General features: G+C 38.1%; 1 protein-coding gene across 3 annotated transcripts in view; it reads left to right on the top strand.

Moving 5' to 3' along the window:
• The first annotated feature begins 8,322 nt into the window (after positions 1-8,322).
• The window catches only part of mettl1 (methyltransferase 1, tRNA methylguanosine), a 33,518-nt gene continuing 20,872 nt past the window's right edge, over positions 8,323-20,968 (top strand). For 2 of the 3 annotated variants that reach the window (XM_057846151.1, XM_057846153.1), the window contains exons 1-4: positions 8,323-8,536; positions 8,701-8,828; positions 8,909-9,093; positions 20,659-20,772. In XM_057846151.1, the coding sequence (XP_057702134.1) occupies positions 8,457-8,536; positions 8,701-8,828; positions 8,909-9,093; positions 20,659-20,772 (507 nt within the window). In that variant the 5' untranslated portion in view covers positions 8,323-8,456. The remainder of the gene's footprint in view (positions 8,537-8,700; positions 8,829-8,908; positions 9,094-20,658; positions 20,773-20,968) is intronic. The other variant, XM_057846152.1, reaches the window with a different exon arrangement.

The raw sequence follows: 20,968 nt of genomic DNA, 5'->3' as shown, positions 1-20,968 counted from the left end.
CAGCGTAGCAGCGTCGGCAGCAAGCAAATGAACTCTGGCATTGCAGCATAACCACTCCATAGAACTTTTAAAGTTTGTTTTCTGTCTGTAATCATTGGTCTTTGTCTTGTTTTTAACACCAGGACCAATCATTGTTGTCTTTTTTTCCCTGATGAATGAACATAACTTGTGGAAATGCTGTTATGCTTATTTGTACTGCATTTGCATTTACCAATACATGTGAATGTCTAGCGTTAACAGATTGGGTTTGTAAAATCCAAGGGAGTATGTTTGGTCTTAATATTGGTAGGGACGTTATAACTGCATGTACATTTTTTTGCTGGGGACGGGACATTAATAAGACCAAACATATTTAGTGAATGGGGGTCAGGGCTACATTTCTCACCAATATGAACCTAATTAATTGATCGGCTAAATTATTAATGCATAACAAATCTGTATTGACCTATACTAACTTTCACACTGCAAATTTATAACGTTTTAATCTGATATACTTTGTTAAATCTAGTCAAATAATTTTTTCCATCTTTTTTTTTTTTTTTTTTTTTTTTTTTTGAGTGTTAAAGGCTAGTTAAATGGTAAATGGTGTTATACTTATATAGCGCTTTTCCACCTTTCAACAGATTAATGCGTCGGATTCTTCCACTTACTTTAAGGAAACATTACTATTTGTTCATATTAAGCCCATACAGTTGTGGTCAAAAGTTTACATACACTTGTGAAGAACATAATGTCATGGCTCTCTTGAGTTTCCAGTTATTTCTACAACTATGATTTTTCTCTGATAGTGATTGGAACAGATACTTCTGATTTTTCTCTGATAGTGATGGGAACAGATACTTCTTTGTCACAAAAAACATTCATGAAGTTTGGTTCTTTTATGACTTTATTATGGGTGAACAGAAAAAAGTGATCAAATCTGCTGGGTCAAAAATATACATACAGCAGCGCTAATATTTGGTAACATGTCCCTTGGCCATTTTCACTTCAATTAGGCGCTTTTGGTAGCCATCCACAAGCTTCTGGCAAGCTTCTGGTTGTATCTTTGACCACTCCTCTTGACAGAATTGGTGCAGTTCAGTTAAACTTAATGGCTTTCTGACATGGACTGGTTTCTTCAGCGTTGTTCACAAGTTCTCAATGGGGTTTAAGTCAGGACTTTGGGAAGGTCATTCGAAAACCTTAATTCTAGCCTGATTTAGCCATTCCATTACCACTTTTGACGTGTGTTTGGGGTCATTGTCCTGTTGGAACACCCAACTGCGCCCAAGACCCAATCTTCGGGCTGATGACGTTAGGTTATCTTGAAGAATTTGAAGGTAATCCTCCTTCTTCATTATCCCATTTACTCTCTGTAAAGCACCAGTTCCATGGGCAGCAAAACAGCCCAACAACATAATACTACCACCACCGTGCTTGACGGTAGGCATGGTGTACTTGGGTTAAAGGCCTCACCTTTTCTCCTCCAAACATATTGCTGGGCATTGTGGCCAAACAGCTCGATTTTTGTTTCATCTGACCACAGAACTTTCCTCCAGAAGGTCTTATCTTTGTCCATGTGATCAGCAGCAAACTTCAGTCGAGCCTTAAGGTGCCGCTTTTGGAGCAAGGGCTTCCTTCTTGCGTGGCAGCCTCTCAGTCCATGGAGATGCAAAACACGCTTGACTGTGGACACTGACACCTGTGTTCCAGCAGCTTCTAATTCTTGGCAGATCGCTTTTTGGTGATTCTTGGTTGAATCTTCACACTCCTGACCAATTTTCTCTCAGCAGCAGGTGATATCTTGCGTTTTCTTCCTGATCGTTGCAGTGACAAAACAGTGCCATGCACTTTATACTTACAAACAATTGTTTGCACTGTTGCTCTTGGGACCTGCAGCTGCTTTGAAATGGCTCCAAGTGACTTTCCTGACTTGTTCAAGTCAATGATTCGCTTTTTCAGATCCATGTATGTATATTTTTGACCCAGCAGATTTGATCACTTTTTCTGTTAACCCATAATAAAGGCATAAAAGAACCAAACTTCATGAATGTTTTTTGTGACAAAGAAGTATCTGTTCCAATCACTCTATCGGAGAAAAATCTGAGTTGTAGAAATAACTGGAAACTAAAGAGAGCCATGACATTATGTTCTTCACAAGTGTATGTAAACTTTTGACCACAACTGTACATCTGAAAGTTGGTAATTTTTCACCTAAATCAAGAAAAAAGATATTTTAGATAATGTTTTGAACAATACTCTTGAATTAAGAACATTTCTGACGAAGTTTTTCTTTTAAGATTAAATATACAATTTTTTTGCTTAAAATAATTCTGTCAAGCTTATTTTCAGCTAGCTGTTCTTCTTATTTCAAGAAATCTAAGTGAGTAAAATCGACTTGAAGCACTGTAACAGTAGCAAGATTAGTGGAGTGTCCTCACCTCCACAACATGTCTGTCTTTTACATTACTTACAGTGGCTGCTGCTGCTGCTGGCAGAAAAAAACTTCTAATATCCCATGTCTCTGAAGGGGGCGGGGGAGGCGACATCTGTCGGGCTGTGAATGTGTGTGTGTGTGGGGGGGGGGGGGGGGGCTCAAGTCATCACCCAATCAAACGTGCGTTTGAGGGGGGGAAATGGACTGGCACATTCAGGGAGGGAAAAGGGGTCAGTGTAAGTCTGAACATAATGAAAGTACTGTAATTCACTTAATAATGTTGGGATCAATTCTATCCTTTCAACATATGGGAAGACAATGTAAATGACCTATATAACTGAAGTCATCAAATAATGCAAATAAGGCTGATTAAAAGTTGGTGGGGATAATTTGCTCATCCTGAAAAGTTGGTAGTGTTATGTCCCTACCGTCCCTATGCAAACCTATGCCCTTGGTAAAATCCTCATAAAACCTCAAATCTTTAAATCCATTTAAAATATACTTTTGCATGTTAACACAATATTTAAGATTGTATTGACACTTTTTTGTGGCTGGACAAAAATACTTGCAGAGTAATATGAGAATATTGAATAGCATAAAATTGCACTGTATATGTGTGATTAAGAAAAAAAAATACCATAAAGCCTTATAACTAAAACATACATCCACTTTCAAACATTGAATATCCTCAGGCTACACCCTAAACTGTTAGCCAGTCAGCCATTGGGCAGACATATAGAGACAGACAACCATTCGCACTCACAACCACACAACTACTGAGTGGGAATCAATCCCAAACTGCTTTCTCTGAAGTTAGGCAAATGTACCACAAGCGTGACTACACTAGGCATGTGCCGGTTACCGGTTTCACGGTTTACCGTGGTGTGAAAACGTCGCGGTTTCAAAACCACTAAAATTTTCCGTCAGACCGTAGTGCGGTATTCGCTATGTTTCTTGTGTCAAAAATGCAGCCAGAAGCGGCTTGGCGCAGCAGCGCTCACCCCCTCCCGTTTGTTGCTGTGTGTGAAAGTGACGCTATCGGCTAGCCAGCCAGCTAACCCAAAAACAAATACTTCAAACATAAGGCGTACTGTTCTTCAATTTATTGAGCTCTCAAATCGTGCTAAGTGTAATATACAAAATGAATACATTTAAAATGTTGTACAATTAGATTTTTCCATGTGAGTAGCTTCAACAGATTAGCACTATGGTAAAAGGTCGCCAAAAACAAAACACACATTTTCCTTTCAAATTCAATATACAAACTAACTAAAAGCTTACAAAGATGAATGTTAGCCTAGGAGCTGGGAGAGCAACTTCGTTGAGTGTGACTGCCGCAGAGTGAGAAAACAAGCTTGATTCGCTTGAATGAAGGAGAAAAAGTGATTGCGTCAAAGATCGCTTATTGGGAAAGATGATCTTGCCCTAAGCACAAATCCACGTTCGCTGGATCAAGGAGAGGTCTCACTCCCAATGTTAAAAAAAAAAAAAAAATTTTTTTTTGATGAAACCTTTCCACAACAATATTGACGTTTTAACTAACTTATACATGTTTAACTAACTTATGAATTCTTTGTTCTTTTTAAAACAAAGGCATGACATCATGTGGCTGAAAATGGTGAAACTTCACTTAAGCTTTTCCACCCTGAAAAAAAAAGTCATGCAGTATAAATTTTTTTTTTTTTAATTATTCAGAAGTGTTTTTACTTTATATAAATTATTTTGTTCTTGCTCTAATCTTGAGCAACTTGAGCTGTGGCTGTGAGTGTAGTGTATAAGCGATATTTTATTTAAAATATATATTTTTTTATTGATAATTTATTTATTTTAACAATATATTCATGTTCCAGTTTGCAACTATGGTCTAAAAAAAAAATCCTGTTCATTGGAAAAAAGTTGTTTTTTTTTTAACCTCAATCTCAAACCCCTAATCTCAAAATTTTTTGGAGCCACAATTGCAATACCGTGATACCGTGAAACCGTGGTATTTTTGCTCATGGTTATCGTACCGTCAAAATATCATACCGGCACATGCCTAGACTACACCATCAGTGACATGTAATCACAGTTTATAAATGTACTGTATCTGGAAGGAAAATTTACAATAAAGAAAAACATGTAAGATTATGGCAAAAATGTATATTCAAGTTTAGTAAATGTACAGTATGTCCAATATGCATCAACTTTGTTTAAAAATATATGTACATCCAATGTATTGCATGTATTTAAATATGCATTGAATTTAAAAAATGAAATTTGTATTTTTGAACAGTAATCATAATGCCAACATGTTTTTTTTAAATCAAACAATTTAGATGTAAAATATGCAATACCAGTGGTTCTTAACCTGGGTTCGATCGAACCCCAGGAGTTCGGTGAGTAAGTCGAAGGGGTTTGGCAAAGGTAAGAAACGCAGGGCCCTATTTTCGTACGCTAATTAAATCTAGACAACTCTGCTTTTTAGACCAGGTTTTGAACTGGTTTGCTCCTAATGTACAGGCTTAATCCATTTCTTTTAACTGCTAGTCCTCAATCTGATAGAAGGAGGAACTGGTTTGCTCAGTAGAAGGTTGACTCACACTGGGTTGAGAGAATACAAGAGACCATTGGCCAGCCTGGTCTCAAATTTTGACCGGTTTATGAAACATGCAGTCAAAATGAAGAATTTTGAACGGGAATTTGCTTACTAATTAGCTTGCTATCTTAGATATAGGGCTGCAGGAATTGATTATTTTAGTAGTCGATTAATCGGTTAACTAGTTAATTCGAATAATCGAGTAATCGGATAAGGAACATGAAAAATTAAAATACCTGAGCTGAGCATCAAACGGTATAAAAAAATTAAAAAAAAACTGAGGATCTGTGTACAACAAAAGAACAATTGGCTGACTTACAATGCAAACGTTTGCTACCCTAAATGCTATAAAACGCTAACTTTTACAATACTCTTCACAAATGGTTCAGACACATATTCCCACAAAGAACGGCTAACTATGCCAATAAACTAAATTACGAATGCATTAAATAAACAAGCTCAAACAAAATCTTAGCTTATGTTGGTCGTAACAAGGAGCAGTTGGATTCAGCCATTTGAAATGAGGCAGACCAGGGGGCAGATTATCCACCCAAATCAATAAAACAATGCAAACGCTTTCAAAATAAACCATTACAACGCCACTTTAATTAAACGAATACTCGAATCAGCAAAATTTAATTTGAATGTTTTTTTGTTTTGTTTTTTATCGAATACTCGAGTTCATCGATTAATCGTTGCAGCACTATTTAGATATATTGGTTTTGAATTTGAAAAAAAAATCTTGATGATCTAATTCCGAAGGGTTCGGTAAATCCACATGTGAAACTTGTGGGGTTCGGTATGTTTAGCAAGGTTAAGAACCACTGTGCTATACTGTATTTGCGCTTGAGGGGAAAGTTGAGGCCTTGTATACAACAAATTTATGTTCATTAAACTTTGCATGCAATGGTGGCGCTTGGATGGTTTCTGAGAAAGGTTTGGTCCTTTTCTTCACCTGCAACCAAAAGGTCAGAGAAGCAGTCCTCGCAAATGTGATGCATCCATATTTCAAGCTGTGATGGCCTTCCCAAAAATGGCAGACAAGGAGAAATATTATAGTCAAAGGACAACAAAGTGTGTTTCACAGACTAGCTACATAATAAAGGTTTCGCAGTTCATGTCTTGTTGTATAAACGGAATTTGAAATCAACTTTTCATTAATGCAGACTGACATAGTGATACAGTGCTTGCCAAAAGTATTGGCACCCCATGCAATTCTGTCAGATAATGCTCAATTTCTCCCAATGATTAAATTACAAATGCTTTGCTAGTAATATCTTCATGTATTTTGCTTGCAATGAAAAAAACACAAAAGACAATGAAAGAATTAAATCATTATCAGTTTACACAAAACCCAAAAATTAGCCGGACAAAAGTATTGGCGCCCTCAGCCTAATACTTGGTAGCACAACCTCTAGACAAAATAACTGCAAACAACCGCTTCCGGTATCCATCAATGAGATTATTACAATGCTCAGCTGGAATTTGGCCAACTGCTCCAGGTCTCTGAAATTTGAAGGGTGCCTTCTCCAAACTGCCATTTTCAGATCTCTCCACAGGTGTTCTATGAGATTCAGGTCTGGACTCATTGCTGGCCACTTTAGAAGTCTCCGGTGCTTTATCTCAAACCATTTTCTACTGCTTTTGTATGCTTTGGGTCATTGTCCTGCTGGAAGACCCATGACCTCTAAGGGAGACCCGGTTTTCTCACGCTGGGCCCTACATTATCCTGCAAAATTTGTTGGCAGTCTTCATAATGCCATGCACACAGTCAAGCAGTCCAGTGCCAGAGTCTGCTAAGCAACCTCAAAACATCAGCAAACCTCCGCCATGTTTGGGTGCGTGGACCGTGTTCTTTTCTTTGAAGGCCTCAATTTTATTTTTTCCCGGAAACTCTATGTTGATGCCTTTTCCCAAAAAGCTCTACTTTTGTCTCATCTGACCAGAGAACATTCTCCCAAAACGTTTTTGGCTTTCTCAGGTAAGTTTTGGCAAACTCCAGCCTGGCTTTTTCATGTCTCTGGGTCAGAAGTGGGGTCTTCCTGGGTAATCTACCATAGAGTCCCTTATCATTCAGATGCCGACGGATAGTACGGGTTGACACTGTTGTACCCTTGGACTGCATGCAGGACAGCTTGAACTTGTTTGGATTTTAGTTGAGGTTCTTTATCCACCATCCGCACAATCTTTCGTTGAAATTTCTCGTTAATTTTTCTTTTCCATCCACATCTAGGGAGGTTAGCCACAGTGCCATGGGCTTTACACTTTTTGATGACACTGCGCATGGTAGACACAGGAACATTCAGGTCTTTGGAGATGGACTTGTAGCCTTGAGATTGCCCATGCTTCCTCACAATGGCTCACAGGTCTTTGGTCTTCTTTTCTCCATGCGCAATGTGATACACACAAGGACACAGGACAGAGGTTGAGTCAACTTTAATCCATTTTAACTGGCTGCAAGTGTGATTTAGTTATTGCCACCTGTTATGTGCCACGGGTAACTAACAGGTGCTGTTACTTACACAAATTAGAGAAGCATCACATGATTTTTCAAAGGGTGCCAATACTTTGTCCGGACCATTTTTGGAGTTTTGTGTAAAATGATAATTTGATTTTTTTCCCTCATTCTTTTATGTTTTCTCATTGCAAGCAAAATCAATGAAGTAATTACTACCAAAGCATTTGTAATTGCAATCATTTTCTGGGAGGAATTGAGCATTATCTGACAGAATTGCAGGGGTGCCAAAACCTTTGGCCAGCACTGTATGTAATACTATGTATAATTTGGTATTTGGAATTACATTTATATTAATTTCTGCCCAACTCTTCACTATAATTGTCCTCCCCCCAAACGTTGTGAGTTAAGAGCACATGTTTTTGCCTTGAGAAAAAAAAACACCTAATCATCATGAAAATTGAATGAAAAAATGATGACGTTTATTTCAATGCTCTTGCATTCCTTTTGTTGGGATTTTACTAAAATGATTGGCACGTAGGCACGTCGGTAACCTTCGCTAACTTTTTTTTTTTTTTAAACAAGTGTACGGAAAAAATTGTGAATAATCATATACCAAAAATAAAACAAAAATAGAACGAACAGAACTTTGCCAAAGGGGTTTTTTGCAGACAATGAGCTTTTTTTTTTTTCGTTTTCAGATGCTTTGATTTTTTTCTCAACAGACTTATGTAGGAGAGTCTCGTTATAAACGTGAGAAAATGAAGGTAAAGCTTGCTAAATTTACATTTGTGGAGGCAGAAATTCCTTAACAAAATATTGTAGGTTCAGCTTTCGCTAACCAATCCCGTCTGGCTGCTTCACGATGACGTCTAAATTCTGCGACGCTAGTTTAAGCGTTCATGGAAACGTGACAGCAAAGTTTGTGCAGTATTGCCATCAGGTTTGGATGAGTGAATATTAGAAGAACTTGGCGTGTTATCGGGAAAAACATCATTGTGGAAGCCAAAATGGCTTCGTCAATGCCACAGAAGCGTTACTACAGACAGCGAGCACATTCAAATCCGATGGCACATCATACATTTGATTAGTAAGTCACGACAGTGTATTTGCGGTTAATGAATAGTTTTGATCAACAATGAGAGAACGCATGTTCAGTATTTTCCACGAAACAATATTTTTGTCTATCATCCTCACGTTATTTCAACTCCTACTTGTTTACATAGACTCACTTTTTTAATCTTCCTTTGTCAGTCCTGTGTCTCCTGAGGAGATGGAATGGCACACGCTATATCCACAGTTTTTCACGGGGGTGCAGTCGCCTCAAGAAACTCCACAAGTTGAGTTTGCAGACATTGGATGTGGATACGGGGGACTTTTGGGTATCTATATTTTAACCCTTCAAACTTATCTACATAGTTGACCATTGAATATTTCCATTCCAACATGCATTAACTCTCAGTGGAGTTATCTCCACTTTTCCCAGATAAACTTATGCTGGGATTGGAGATCAGGGTGAAGGTGTCCGATTATGTCCAGGATCGTATTAAGTCATTGCGTGAGACCAATCCAGGAAACTACCAGAATATTGCCTGCCTTCGCAGCAACGCCATGAAGTATCTTCCCAACTTTTTCAAGAAAGGACAGGTAGGCTATGTGGCTTTTATTTCATTGCTTTTGTGCATGCGCATACAGTGAGGAAAATAAGTATTTGAACACCTTGCGATTTGGCAAATTCTCCCACTTAGAAATGATGAGCAGCCGGCGTGGCATCTTCGCTTGTCTGCGTGGCTATCGCATGTTTAGTGGGATTCATGCATGACTGGATGTGATTGGGTGCGCTCGGGTAGAGGGCCTCGGTGCCGGGATTGGCAATGTGGTGGCGTGGAGTGGGTTGCCAACAAGCTCACGCACACAAGAGATTCACATGATTACTGGGTTTACCATTCTAGATCACAGGGTTGATTTGTGTACACTCCACCCCTCCCAATCACTTACCTTCTAGACCCCCTTCTTTTCCTGGTTATCAGGCCCCCCACATGATGCCAACCGGAAATACATCTAGCTAGAGCAGGGCGGTAAACCGAAAATTGACCGTTACCGAAATTCTTCACGATTACCGACGTAATTTTGACCATGTCGGTAAATTCGGTAATTTAATAAAAGAAAATATAGTCTTTTCATCCCGCTTTGACTCTGTGTTGTTCGGCTATGTTCATTCCCCTTTAAGAAAGCAGACAGTGTGCTTACGTTTGGAGTCACATGGTTTTCAGGAAGCCAATTAAACAGAAGCCCGGTAGGCTAACACTAGCTGCTAACGCTAGCGGCTAACGCTACAAGTAAACGGGATGAAGTCGGGCTTAAGTTAGCTTCGCCAAACTTTCACCCGACATTAAGTAAACTCTTGACGGGTTCCAGATAGGGATGGAAAAACCGAGGCTTTCTGAAACAATGAACCACTTTTAAGACAATTGCCCTAAATTGAATCACTGTTTGACATACTGCAGGAGCCCCATCTACTGGATAAACAGTGCACGTTTCTTTTTAAAAGTAAAGTTGACAAATTGCCTCAGCATTACATATCTTCAATAGAATTAAGTGGATGTCGTCTATTTCAACCAGGAGTTTGTGTCGTCATTAAGTGTGATTTACACAATTAAAGTTGACCTCTTTAAGCCTGTGTCATTGTTTTTGTCTGTGAAGATGTGTTCAAAGCAGTATTTGTAATACACGACAGTGCTAGTCTTGTAAGTGGCTCGTCCTAGATGACGGGGAGTAACTATGTATTGCTTATTTTTTGTAAAAATTACAGTACAGTAAGCACAGTGCTTGGGAACAGGAATATTATTTATTGCATGCTGTAAGGATTTCTAAAATCATAAGATGTAAAAAACTGAGCCGAATAAAAGAAAGGAAAGGTTTGTGAAACATTTTATTTTTTAATTAAGTATAATTTCTGGGGGGCGGGTGGATGTGTCGTATTTGTATCTATTCTAAATATCTAAACGCATGCCACTATGTAGTGTATAACAATGCGGAATGCATTTAATGAAATTCAAGTGATGATATTTTTCAAGTCATACAAGCTGTTATAAATGTTCACACAAGAATTCTTCTTGTTTACAAGATTTTTTTTTTTAATACTTAATTGCACTGCATGTGCAATTTTTAAATTGAAAGCTGGTAAATACATTTAACGAGAAACTGTTAATTTGTATTCCATCCATTAATTCAAATTATCAAATTATATAACAGTTTGCTTGGGCGAATTTATCGTCATTTATCGTTATCGAGGTAAATCTGCTCAATTTATCGTGATACGTACTTAAGGCCATATTGCCCAGCCCTACATCTAGCTGAAGATAGCACCTGACCAACATATTCATAGATAGTGTTGGCGTTCAATGTATTTTTTGTTGTTGTTTTTCTTCAGTCTCTCTCCTTCTATTGTTCTGGTCCCCCATTACCCCTTCCTACTCTTTGCTTCGTCTTAATTTAAAAAAAAAAAAAAAAAAAAAAGAAAAGAAATGATGGGCAGGTTTGAAATTTGGATATCCACTAGGAGTGGGAACCTCACGATACGATACGATTTGCGATACAAAGCTCACGATAACGATGATCTGACGATATGGCGATAAAACGATTATCGATACATTGGTCAGGAAATCATTCTAGGATATTCTACAAAAAACTAATAACCAGAAAAGCAAGCTTCTGCTGTGAATTGGAATGAGTTTATCACTAGTAGACGTCCAATCCATTTGAACTGGGAGGGTGGCAGCGAAAGAACATTCGTTCATTCGCTGCCACCCTTCCCACTTTAAACGGATTGAACGTCTATGGCCGTCAGTGGCAGCCAATGCCTGGTAAAGAAGTAATTTTTGGCCATTTAAGGTCATTTACCTGTTGATTTTGGGGTATTTTATGGTTCACTTCCTGTTTATTTTGCATTACAGAACAGGAAGTGACCTGGGAATCACACAAATGAATAGGCAGGGACTCAAACTCAACAGGAAATGACCTGTAATTGCCCTAAAATGAACAGCAAGTGACCTGTAAATGCCCCGAAAACCGAATGACTGAATGCTCTGGTTTTGAATGAACGAACGTTCCCGGTCTAAATGGATTGGGCGTGGCAGCGTTTTTTTGTTTTTTTTTTAAAACGATATCTCGATTCTTGACAGGAAAATATCGATAACCTTTTGGGATAGAAAGTATCACGATATATCACCATTTCGATATTTTGTCACACCCCTAATGTCCACTGTGTGTGACAATCTTTAAAAAAAATCCAGAAATCACAGTGTATGATTTTCTTAACAATTGATTTGTATCATACGGCTGCAAATAAGTATTTGAACACCCGAAAAAGTCATTGTTAATATTTTATACAGTAGCCTTTGATTACAATTACAGAGACAAAAAAAATCCTTTAACTTTTCTCCAGGTTTGCACTGACTGCAGCAGGGATTTTGCACCACTGCTGTTAAGTTGTGAGCACCATGCCCTGGTTTGATACTCTTTTTGCTTCATTCTGTCAGCTTTTAGACTTTAACAGAAATCTGCATCTGGCTGTCACAGGTTTTTATTGTTCTACTTTATTACTATGATATAGTTTTATATATAAGACATACTGTACAGTATAACGTTCCCATACAATTTTTCCACATTAATGTTCACTCCCTGGCTTATTGACACCTCGTGCATGTCTTGATACCTGGCCAATCTATTTTGTTGCCAAATGTGGCCGGTTTCCATTATTTTATGACAAGCTGGCTTGCTGAAAGGTTTGTGAGGTTTCTTTTGGACTTTGTTACTTCAGTGGAGCACCAAAAACTGGAATGAAAATAGTCCCGAGTGCACTTATGAGAAAACTTCTCGCTATTACAGGGAAATTATACAGAAATTTTAGTTCTATTAGGGATATCACGCAGTTCTGAAACTACTTGTAAAATAATCTTAACTGTAATGCGTCATCATCATTGCATCACGTTGAAAGATGTTTCATATTTGGCATCTCATTCCCTATAAAAAATATAAGTTCTAATAAGGTGTGCTGCTAACTTATGACGTGCATGCAATAATTTGATTTTTTTTTTTTTTTTTTTAACCCTTGCAGTTGCCAGCTTCACCTAACTGGCTGCCACTGACGTAGCTAGATGCTTAATCTATTTTGACTGGGACGGGGGATTGAACGTTCATCTTTTTTGTAAAAGGAAATATACATATCAAATTCCATACCTTATTACATAATATTGGACAAACACAGGGTGACCCAAAAATACTGGCACTTTTTAACAATCCAATAAAACCAGGAGCGAGGGAATTAGTGTTGTTTTCATCAGTGATGACTACAACGATGTAACTATTTCGTTGATGAACCATTTTTTCATGATAATGACAAGACGATAACGAGCTAAAAACATGTCTTGGGAGAATAAAACATAACGAGGCAAATGCCAGCTTTCGTCTGGTAGGACGAGAACGAGACAAAAATGTGCCTTAGTTTCTGTTACATGTTCACAATGTGTGACATTTTATGTGTAGTTACCCTGCATTGTAGCAATTTCTGGTTGTGTCACTCTTGTGACTTGTTGCGCAAGCCCGACTCACCAGTGTCCTCTCCAGGCTTGCTTGTTTTGAAACACACGGTAATTTTTGTTTTCTTCTCTTGAAAAGAGAAAATATGCAATGTTGCTTTAGCCTTTAATAGACTGTGTTGATTGATCATCACACACTAAATGTAACTCGTAGTGTTAGCATAGATTTCACGTTCGCATTAGCATTCGGCTAATGTTAATGGTAAGTGTCCTCTTAAACTCTTACTTTTTTTACATACAGTTTGTGGCATTCAGGTGAGTATAATTAACTGAAAGTAAAGTCCCTTTTTTCTCACTGAGTGCGTATTAGTGCTGCAATGATTAATCGATTAACTCGAGTATTCATTTAGAAAAGAAATATTCGAATTAAATTTTGTTGCTTCGAGTATTCATTTAATTAAAGTGGCATTGTAATGGTTTATTTTGAAAGTGCATTTAGTTTTATTGATTAGGGTGGATACACTGCCCTCTGGTCTGCCTCTTTTCACATGGCTGAATCCAACTGCTCCCTGTTAAGACCAACGTAAGCTAAGTTTTTGTTTGAGCTAATGTTTTATGTGTGTTTTGTTATCGGTACATTTAGCCGTTTTATGTGGGAATATGTGAAACATTTGTTAAGAGTATTGTTAAGAACATTGTTTAAAAAAAAAAGCATTTAATAGCATTTAAGCTAGTGGACTTTTTCTATGCAAGTTAGCCAATTGTTCTTTTGTTGTACATAGGTCCTGATTTAAAAAAAAAAAAATACCGTTTGAGGCTCAGCTCAGGTATTTTAATTTTCATGTTCCTTATCCAATTACTCGATTATTCGAACTAACTAGTCCATCGATTAATCGACTACTAAAATATTCGATAGCTGCAGCCCTAGTGCGTATTATAACATAGTTGGCGTTGACCTTGTAGACGCTACAATATTTCTTCGTCTGTCAATGTTCATTCAAAATAGTTGGAAATTAGTCAGTTTTCGTCAACAAAAACTAGACGAAGACAAAGACATTTTGAAATGACTAAAATATGACTGTGATTAATAATCAGTATTAAGTATTACTGTCCAAAAGACTAAAACTAAGACGAAAATTAAAAGGGTTGCCAAAAACGACCCTGGATAGAAGAATATTTTTTTCATGTAATTGAAACCTTAAAACATGCCAATTAAGAAACAGCCATGGAATTTTCATTTAAAAATTAGGTTCTTTAAATGGCATCCTCCTGCGTGAATGCATTCTTAAAATCTGCAGTTGACTACAGTTGAAAAAAATGAGAATTTCTGCGTTTTGGCAGACATGAGCAAGTTGCTGGACTGCGAGACAATGACCTTGAGCAAGTAAACAATCTGCTGTTTTAGTAACCATAAGGAATTCAGGATGAAATATGCAATATATATAATAATTATACAGGAGGATGTCATTTAAATAAATTCCATCATTGTTTCTTAAATGGCATGTTTTAAGGTCTAAATCACTGTAAATAAAATAGTCTTCCTTCCGTCAATCTTGGTTTTATCCAATTGTTAAAGTGTTACTGTTTTTGGGTCACCTGTATATTAAGGAGTGAAATACATATAAAGAACTCTAAAATATTGAAATATTCCAATATAAAGTCAATGGGGTCACAAATGACCCTAGTCAGTAATATTAACCATTTAAATAGTTTGGTCGCTTGAGGGTTAAAGATATTCAGATAATGGCATACAGTGGGGAGAACAAGTATATGATACACTGCCGATTTTGCTGGTTTTCCCACTTGCAAAGCATGTAGAGGTCTGTAATTTGTATCATAAGTTCTCTTCAACTGTGAGGGACAGAATCTAATACAAAAAAACTGAAAATCACGTTGTATGATTTTTAAATAATAAATTTGCATTTAATTGCATGAAATAAGTATTTGATACATCACAAAAGTCGAACTTAATATTTGGTACAGAAAACTTTGTTTGCTATTACAGATACCAAACGTTTCCTGTAGTCCTTGACAAGGTTTGCAAACACTTCAGCTGGGATTTTGGCCCAGTCCTCCATGCAGATGTTCTCCAGAGCCTTCAGGTTTCGGGGCTGCTGCTGGGCAACACGGACTTTCAGCTCCCTCCATAGATTTTCTAGCGGGTTCAGATCTGGGTGACTGGCTAGGCCACTCCAGGACCTTAAGATGCTTCTTACGGAGCCACTTTTTAGTTGCCTTGGCTGTGTGCTTTGGGTCGTTGTCATGCTGGAAGACCCAGCCACGACCCATCTTCAGGGCTCTCACTGAAGGAAGGAGGTTGTCAGGCAAGATCTGGCGATACATAGCCCCATCTATCCTCCCCTCAATACGGTGCATTCGTCCTGTACCCTTGGCAGAGAAGCAGCCCCAAAAAATGATGTTTCCTCCTCCATGTTTCATGGTTGGAATGGTGTTCTTGGGGTTGTACTCATCCTTCTTTTTCCTCCAAACACAACGAGCCGAGTTTAGACCAAAAAGTTCAATTTTGGTCTCATCCAACGACATGACCTTCTCCCATTGCTCCTCTGGATCATCCAGATGGTCAGTGGCAAACTTCAGACATTTCTGGACATGCACTGGCTTCAGCAGCGAGACCTTGCATGCGCTGTAGGATTTTAATCCATGACGGCGTAATGTGTTTCCGATGGTTTTCTTCGAGACTGTGGTTCCACCTCTCTTCAGGTCATTGACCAGGTCCTGCCGTGTAGTTCTGGGCTGATCCCTCACCTTCCTCATGATCAGAGAGGCCCCACGAGGTGAGATCTTGCATGGAGCCCCAGAACGAGGTAGATTGACCGTCAACTTGAACTTCTTCAATTTTCTAATAATCGCTCCAACAGTTGTTACCTTCTCACCAAGCTGCTTGCTTATTTTCCTGTAGCCCATCCCAGCCTTGTGCAGGTCTATTATTTTATTCCTGATGTCCTTACACAGCTCTTTGGTCTTGGCCATTGTGGAGAGGTTGGAGTTTGTTTGAGCATGTGAACAGGTCTTTTATACAGGTAACAAGTTCAAACAGGTGCAGTTACTTCCGGTAATGAGTGGAGAACAGGAGGGGTTCTTAAAAAAGAACTAAGAGCCGAAATATTTACTAGTTGGTAATGTATCAAATACTTATTTCATGCAGTTAAATACAAATTTATTATTTAAAAATTATACAATGTGATTTTCTGGATTTTTGTATTAGATTCCGTCCCTCACAGTTGAAGAGAACTTATGATACAAATTACAGACCTCTACATGGCTTGCAAGTGGTAAAACCAGCAAAATCGGCAGTGTATCAAATACTTGTTCTCCCCACTGTATATCTTAGTGTGCATATATATGTGTCTAAGCAGCTCAACAGGACCCTAAACCCTTAAAAAAAAATCCTCGTGTTCAAGAGGGATTTATCTACAAAACATATAGGGCAGTGGTCTCAAACCGGTCCTCAAAGGGCCGCAGGGGGTACTGGATTTCATTCCAACCAAACGAGACAAATACCTTTTCACCAATCTGGTTTCTTACAAGTGTAATCAGTTGATTGCAATCAGGTGCTGCTTATGTTAGTAGAAACCTCATTGGTTGAACTGTTTGTGCTGGATCTGTTGGAACAAAAACCAGGACCCACTGCGGCCCTTTGTGGAGTCGGTTTGAGACCGCTGATATAGGGTTTACTTACAATGGAGTGATTTATTGAAGGGATTGTCGCTTTAGCTCAATTAAGAGTACTTTTGTGCAAGCCACTTTTACCTTTTCCATTTAGCTGTATTAATCTATGACTTTTAAAACTCCTTTTAGATCACATACTGTACTGTGCCAAATTCATGCGCTTATAGTGGATTAAATGTTCACCTGAGATGGCCTGAGTCAGCATCTACGGACAAATTCAAAAGCCGAAATTAAGAGATAAAATTAAGTCTGTTTGTCAGCCTACAACATTGGGTTCTTCGGTCATGCTTGCACCGTTGCAAACGGTCATCAAACGGCCAATGTAAACTATAATTCATCATTTGGGATGGATGGAATGTTGGCTGTTTTAATATTTTAATGAACTGTTAGTTTAATCAACAGTATACCATCAACTCCCAGCTCTTCAGCTACCGTGTCCCTTCTTTTCTTGTGTAATAAATAATTGTATGGTTTGGAGATCCAGAATCTGTTTTTCATCATCCATATTGACTAAAACTTGTGAATTTAAAAGATTTTTTTAAAATCATAGTTGGAACAGGATCCTATTAACATGTGAAGAACAATTTAGCAATTCTTTTAGTCTGTAGAACTTCTGCTGCCGCTCGTGTTGCGCTTAGCTGAATTGATGCGTTATGTTTGCGACGTCTGGCAGAAGTAAGAGCCCCGCGTAAGGCTTGTGTCTGCCACAGAGCTCACGCAGGACACATGCGCAACTCCTGTCCTATGGAAATACATCTATTGATTTCAATGGCTGAGAATTTATTAGGGTTGCAGCTATTGATTATTTTAGTAGTCGATTAGTCTATCAATTGGTTAGTTCGAATAATCGAGTAATCGGATTAAGAATTCATTTTAGATGTAAAACAAAGATTGCCAAGATTGCACTTTCAAAAGAGCGTTAAATGCAAATACAAAATAAAACTCTCGAGTGTTTCTTCAAACTATGCAGGATTGCACTTTCATTTAAAAATACATTAAAATATCTGAGCTTAGCCTCAAACGGTATAAAAAAAGAATAACAAAAGAACAATTGGATAACTTGCATAGCAAAATGAAAAATTTACAATGCTCTTAACAAATTGTTCCAACACAGGTGTCCTGCCTAAAACTTTTGCACAGTACTGTATATTTTTATTATATTATGTATATACAGGATATACTGTATATATATATTTTCCCCAAGTGGAGGCTTCCATGATCCTATTAAATTTAATAATAAAAAATATATATATACAGTACTGTGCAAAAGTTTTAGGCAGGTGTCCTGCCTAAATCTTTTGCACTGTACTGTATGTCCCAAAAACAATGGCTAAATATACCTATAACCTACAGTAAATTACAAATGCTGAAAAAAACATTAGCTTTAACAAAAACTTACTTTTGTTGGTCTTAATGGGAAGCAGCTGGATTCAACCATTTTAAATGAGTTATGTCACATTCAATGTTGCCGCTAGAGCAGTGTTTCCACCCTAATCATCAAATCAATAAAACTAAATGCAGACACTTTCAAAACTAACCACTATAACAGCACTCTAATTAAACAAATCCTCAAAGTAGCACTGTATTGATTTGAAGCTTTTTTTCTAATCGAATTACAGAAATTAATCGATTAATCGTTGCAGCACTAAAATTTATTTTGGCTGGCATTCACCGAAAGATCGTAAACGCTCTGCATGCGGTGGAAATAAGCCTTTAATATAAGGAAATACATGATGTATTGATATGTTTTGGGGGTTTTTTCATTCCTGAAAAAATAGGGTTGCCATTTAATTAAACATTTCTTCAGACAGAAACACTTTTTTAAATTTGTTTTTGGTTTGCTTGTATTAAAAAAAGAAGGGAAAAAAATGCAATAAATGGTTATCCTCCCCAACCCCAATTTTCCATCAGCAAGCACTGAGCTTCTGCAATCACTAGTAATTGCCACCGTGTCTTTATATTCATACTTGACACTATATATATATATATATATTTATATATATATATATATAGTGGGGCAAATAAGTATTTAGTCAACCACCAATTGTGCAAGTTCTCCTACTTGAAAAGATTAGAGAGGCCTGTAATTGTTAACATGGGTAAACCTCAACCATGAGAGACAGAATGTGGTAGAAAAAAAATGAAAATCGCATTGTGTGATTTTTTTTTTAAGAATTCATTTCCAAATTCGAGTGGAAAATAAGTATTTGGTCACCTACAAATAAGCAAGATTTCTGGCTGTCAAAGAGGTCAAACTTCTTCTAACAAGGCTCCACTCGTTACCTGTATTAATGGCACCTGTTTTAACTCATTATCGGTATAAAAAACCTGTCCACAATCTCTGTCAGTCACACTCCAAACTCCACTATGGCCAAGACCAAAGAGCTGTCGAAGGACACCAGAGGCAAAATTGTACACCTGCTCCCGGCTGGGAAGACTGATCTGCAATAGGTAAAACGCTTGGTGTAAAGAAATCAACTGTGGGGGCAATTATAAGAAAATGGTAGACATACAAGACCACTGATAATTTCCCTCGATCTGGGGCTCCATGCAAGATCTCACCTCGTGGCGTCAAAATGATAACAAGAACGGTGTGCAAAAATCCCAGAACCACACGGGGGGACCTAGTGAATGACCTACAGAGAGCTGGGACCACAGTAACAAAGGCTACAATCAGTAACACAATGCGCTGCCAGGAACTCAAATCCTGCACTGCCAGACGTGTCCCCCTGCTGAAGCCAGTACACGTCCAGGCCCGTCTGCGGTTCGCTAGAGAGCATTTGGATGATCCAGAAGAGGACTGTGAGAATGTGTTATGGTCAGATGAAACCAAAATAGAACTTTTTGGTAGAAACACAGGTTCTCATGTTTGGAGGAGAAAGAATACTGAAATGCATCCGAAGAACACCATACCCACTGTGAAGCATGGGGGTGGAAACATCATGCTTTGGGGCTGTTTTTCTGCAAAGGGACCAGGTCGACTGATCTGTGTAAAGGAAAGAATGAATGGGGCCAGGTATCGAAGGAGATTTTGAGTGAAAATCTCCTTCCATCAGCAAGGGCATTGAAGATGAGACGTAGCTGGGTCTTTCAGCATGACAATGATCCCAAACACACAGCCAGGGCAACAAAGGAGTGGCTTCGTAAGGCCTGGAGTGGCCTAGCCAGTCTCCAGATCTCAACCCCATAGAAAATCTGTGGAGGGAGTTGAAAGTCTGTGTTGCCCAACGACAGCCCCAAAACATCACTGCTCTAGAGGAGATCTGCATGGAGGAATGGGCCAAAATACCAGCAACAGTGTGTGGAAAAACGTGTGAAGAGTTACAGAAAACGTTTGGCCTCCGTTATTGCCAACAAAGGATGCATAACAAAGTATTGAGATGAACTTCGGTATTGACCAAATACTTATTTTCCACCATGATTTGCAGTAAATTCTTTAAAAATCAAACAATGTGATTATCTGTTTTTTTTCTCCCACATTCTGTCTCATGGTTGAGGTTTACCCATGTTGACAATTACAGGCCTCTCTAATATTTTCAAGTGGGAGAACTTGCACAATTAGTGGTTGACTAAATACTTATTTGCCCCACTGTATATATATATATTTTTTTTTTCATTATGTACACTACGGTTCAAAAGTTTGGGATCGCTTAGACCCCAAACCTTTGAACGGTAGTGTATATGTTTTTTTAAAAGTGATTTGAATGTGTTTAATGGATCTGGCAGACTAATATTAACAATATGTGTACTTGACGTGAGAAACTATAAGGACCTATAAAGAGAAATTCCAGTTTGCAAACAGCCGTGTTTTACAACTGACCACAAAGTCTAACGGCTGCCATGTTTAAAGGTTACATTATATGGTGTCAAAGTAAATATTTAAAAAAATAAAAACTACAATTGTGTGTGGGTCAAAGTGATTAAAAGTTGATCACTTGTGGGGCTCACTAAATGGTTTCTGAATATTTTCCCTTCTTTTCAGCTCTGTAAGATGTTCTTCCTATTCCCGGACCCTCATTTTAAGAAGACCAAGCACAAATGGAGGATCATCAGTCCCACGTTGTTGGCAGAGTATGCCTACACACTGAGAATCGGCGTACGTAGCACATAAAGCACATTCATTAAACATTTGTGTAAACTCATTTTAGTTGTTTAAAAGATATATTCTCAGAAATTGTGTCTACCCTGAAAAAAATCAAATTGGCTTTGGTATCCTTGTTTTGATTATCAATTTTTATTTCAGTGCAACCCTAATATTAATTTCGGTAGTACTGGTAGTATTTCTGTGGATT

Source organism: Corythoichthys intestinalis, chromosome 9 (assembly GCF_030265065.1).
Source record: "Corythoichthys intestinalis isolate RoL2023-P3 chromosome 9, ASM3026506v1, whole genome shotgun sequence".
Taxonomy (NCBI): domain Eukaryota; kingdom Metazoa; phylum Chordata; class Actinopteri; order Syngnathiformes; family Syngnathidae; genus Corythoichthys; species Corythoichthys intestinalis.
The sequence above is the reverse complement of the archived record's forward strand: the minus strand, read 5'-3'. Positions and strand labels throughout refer to the sequence as shown.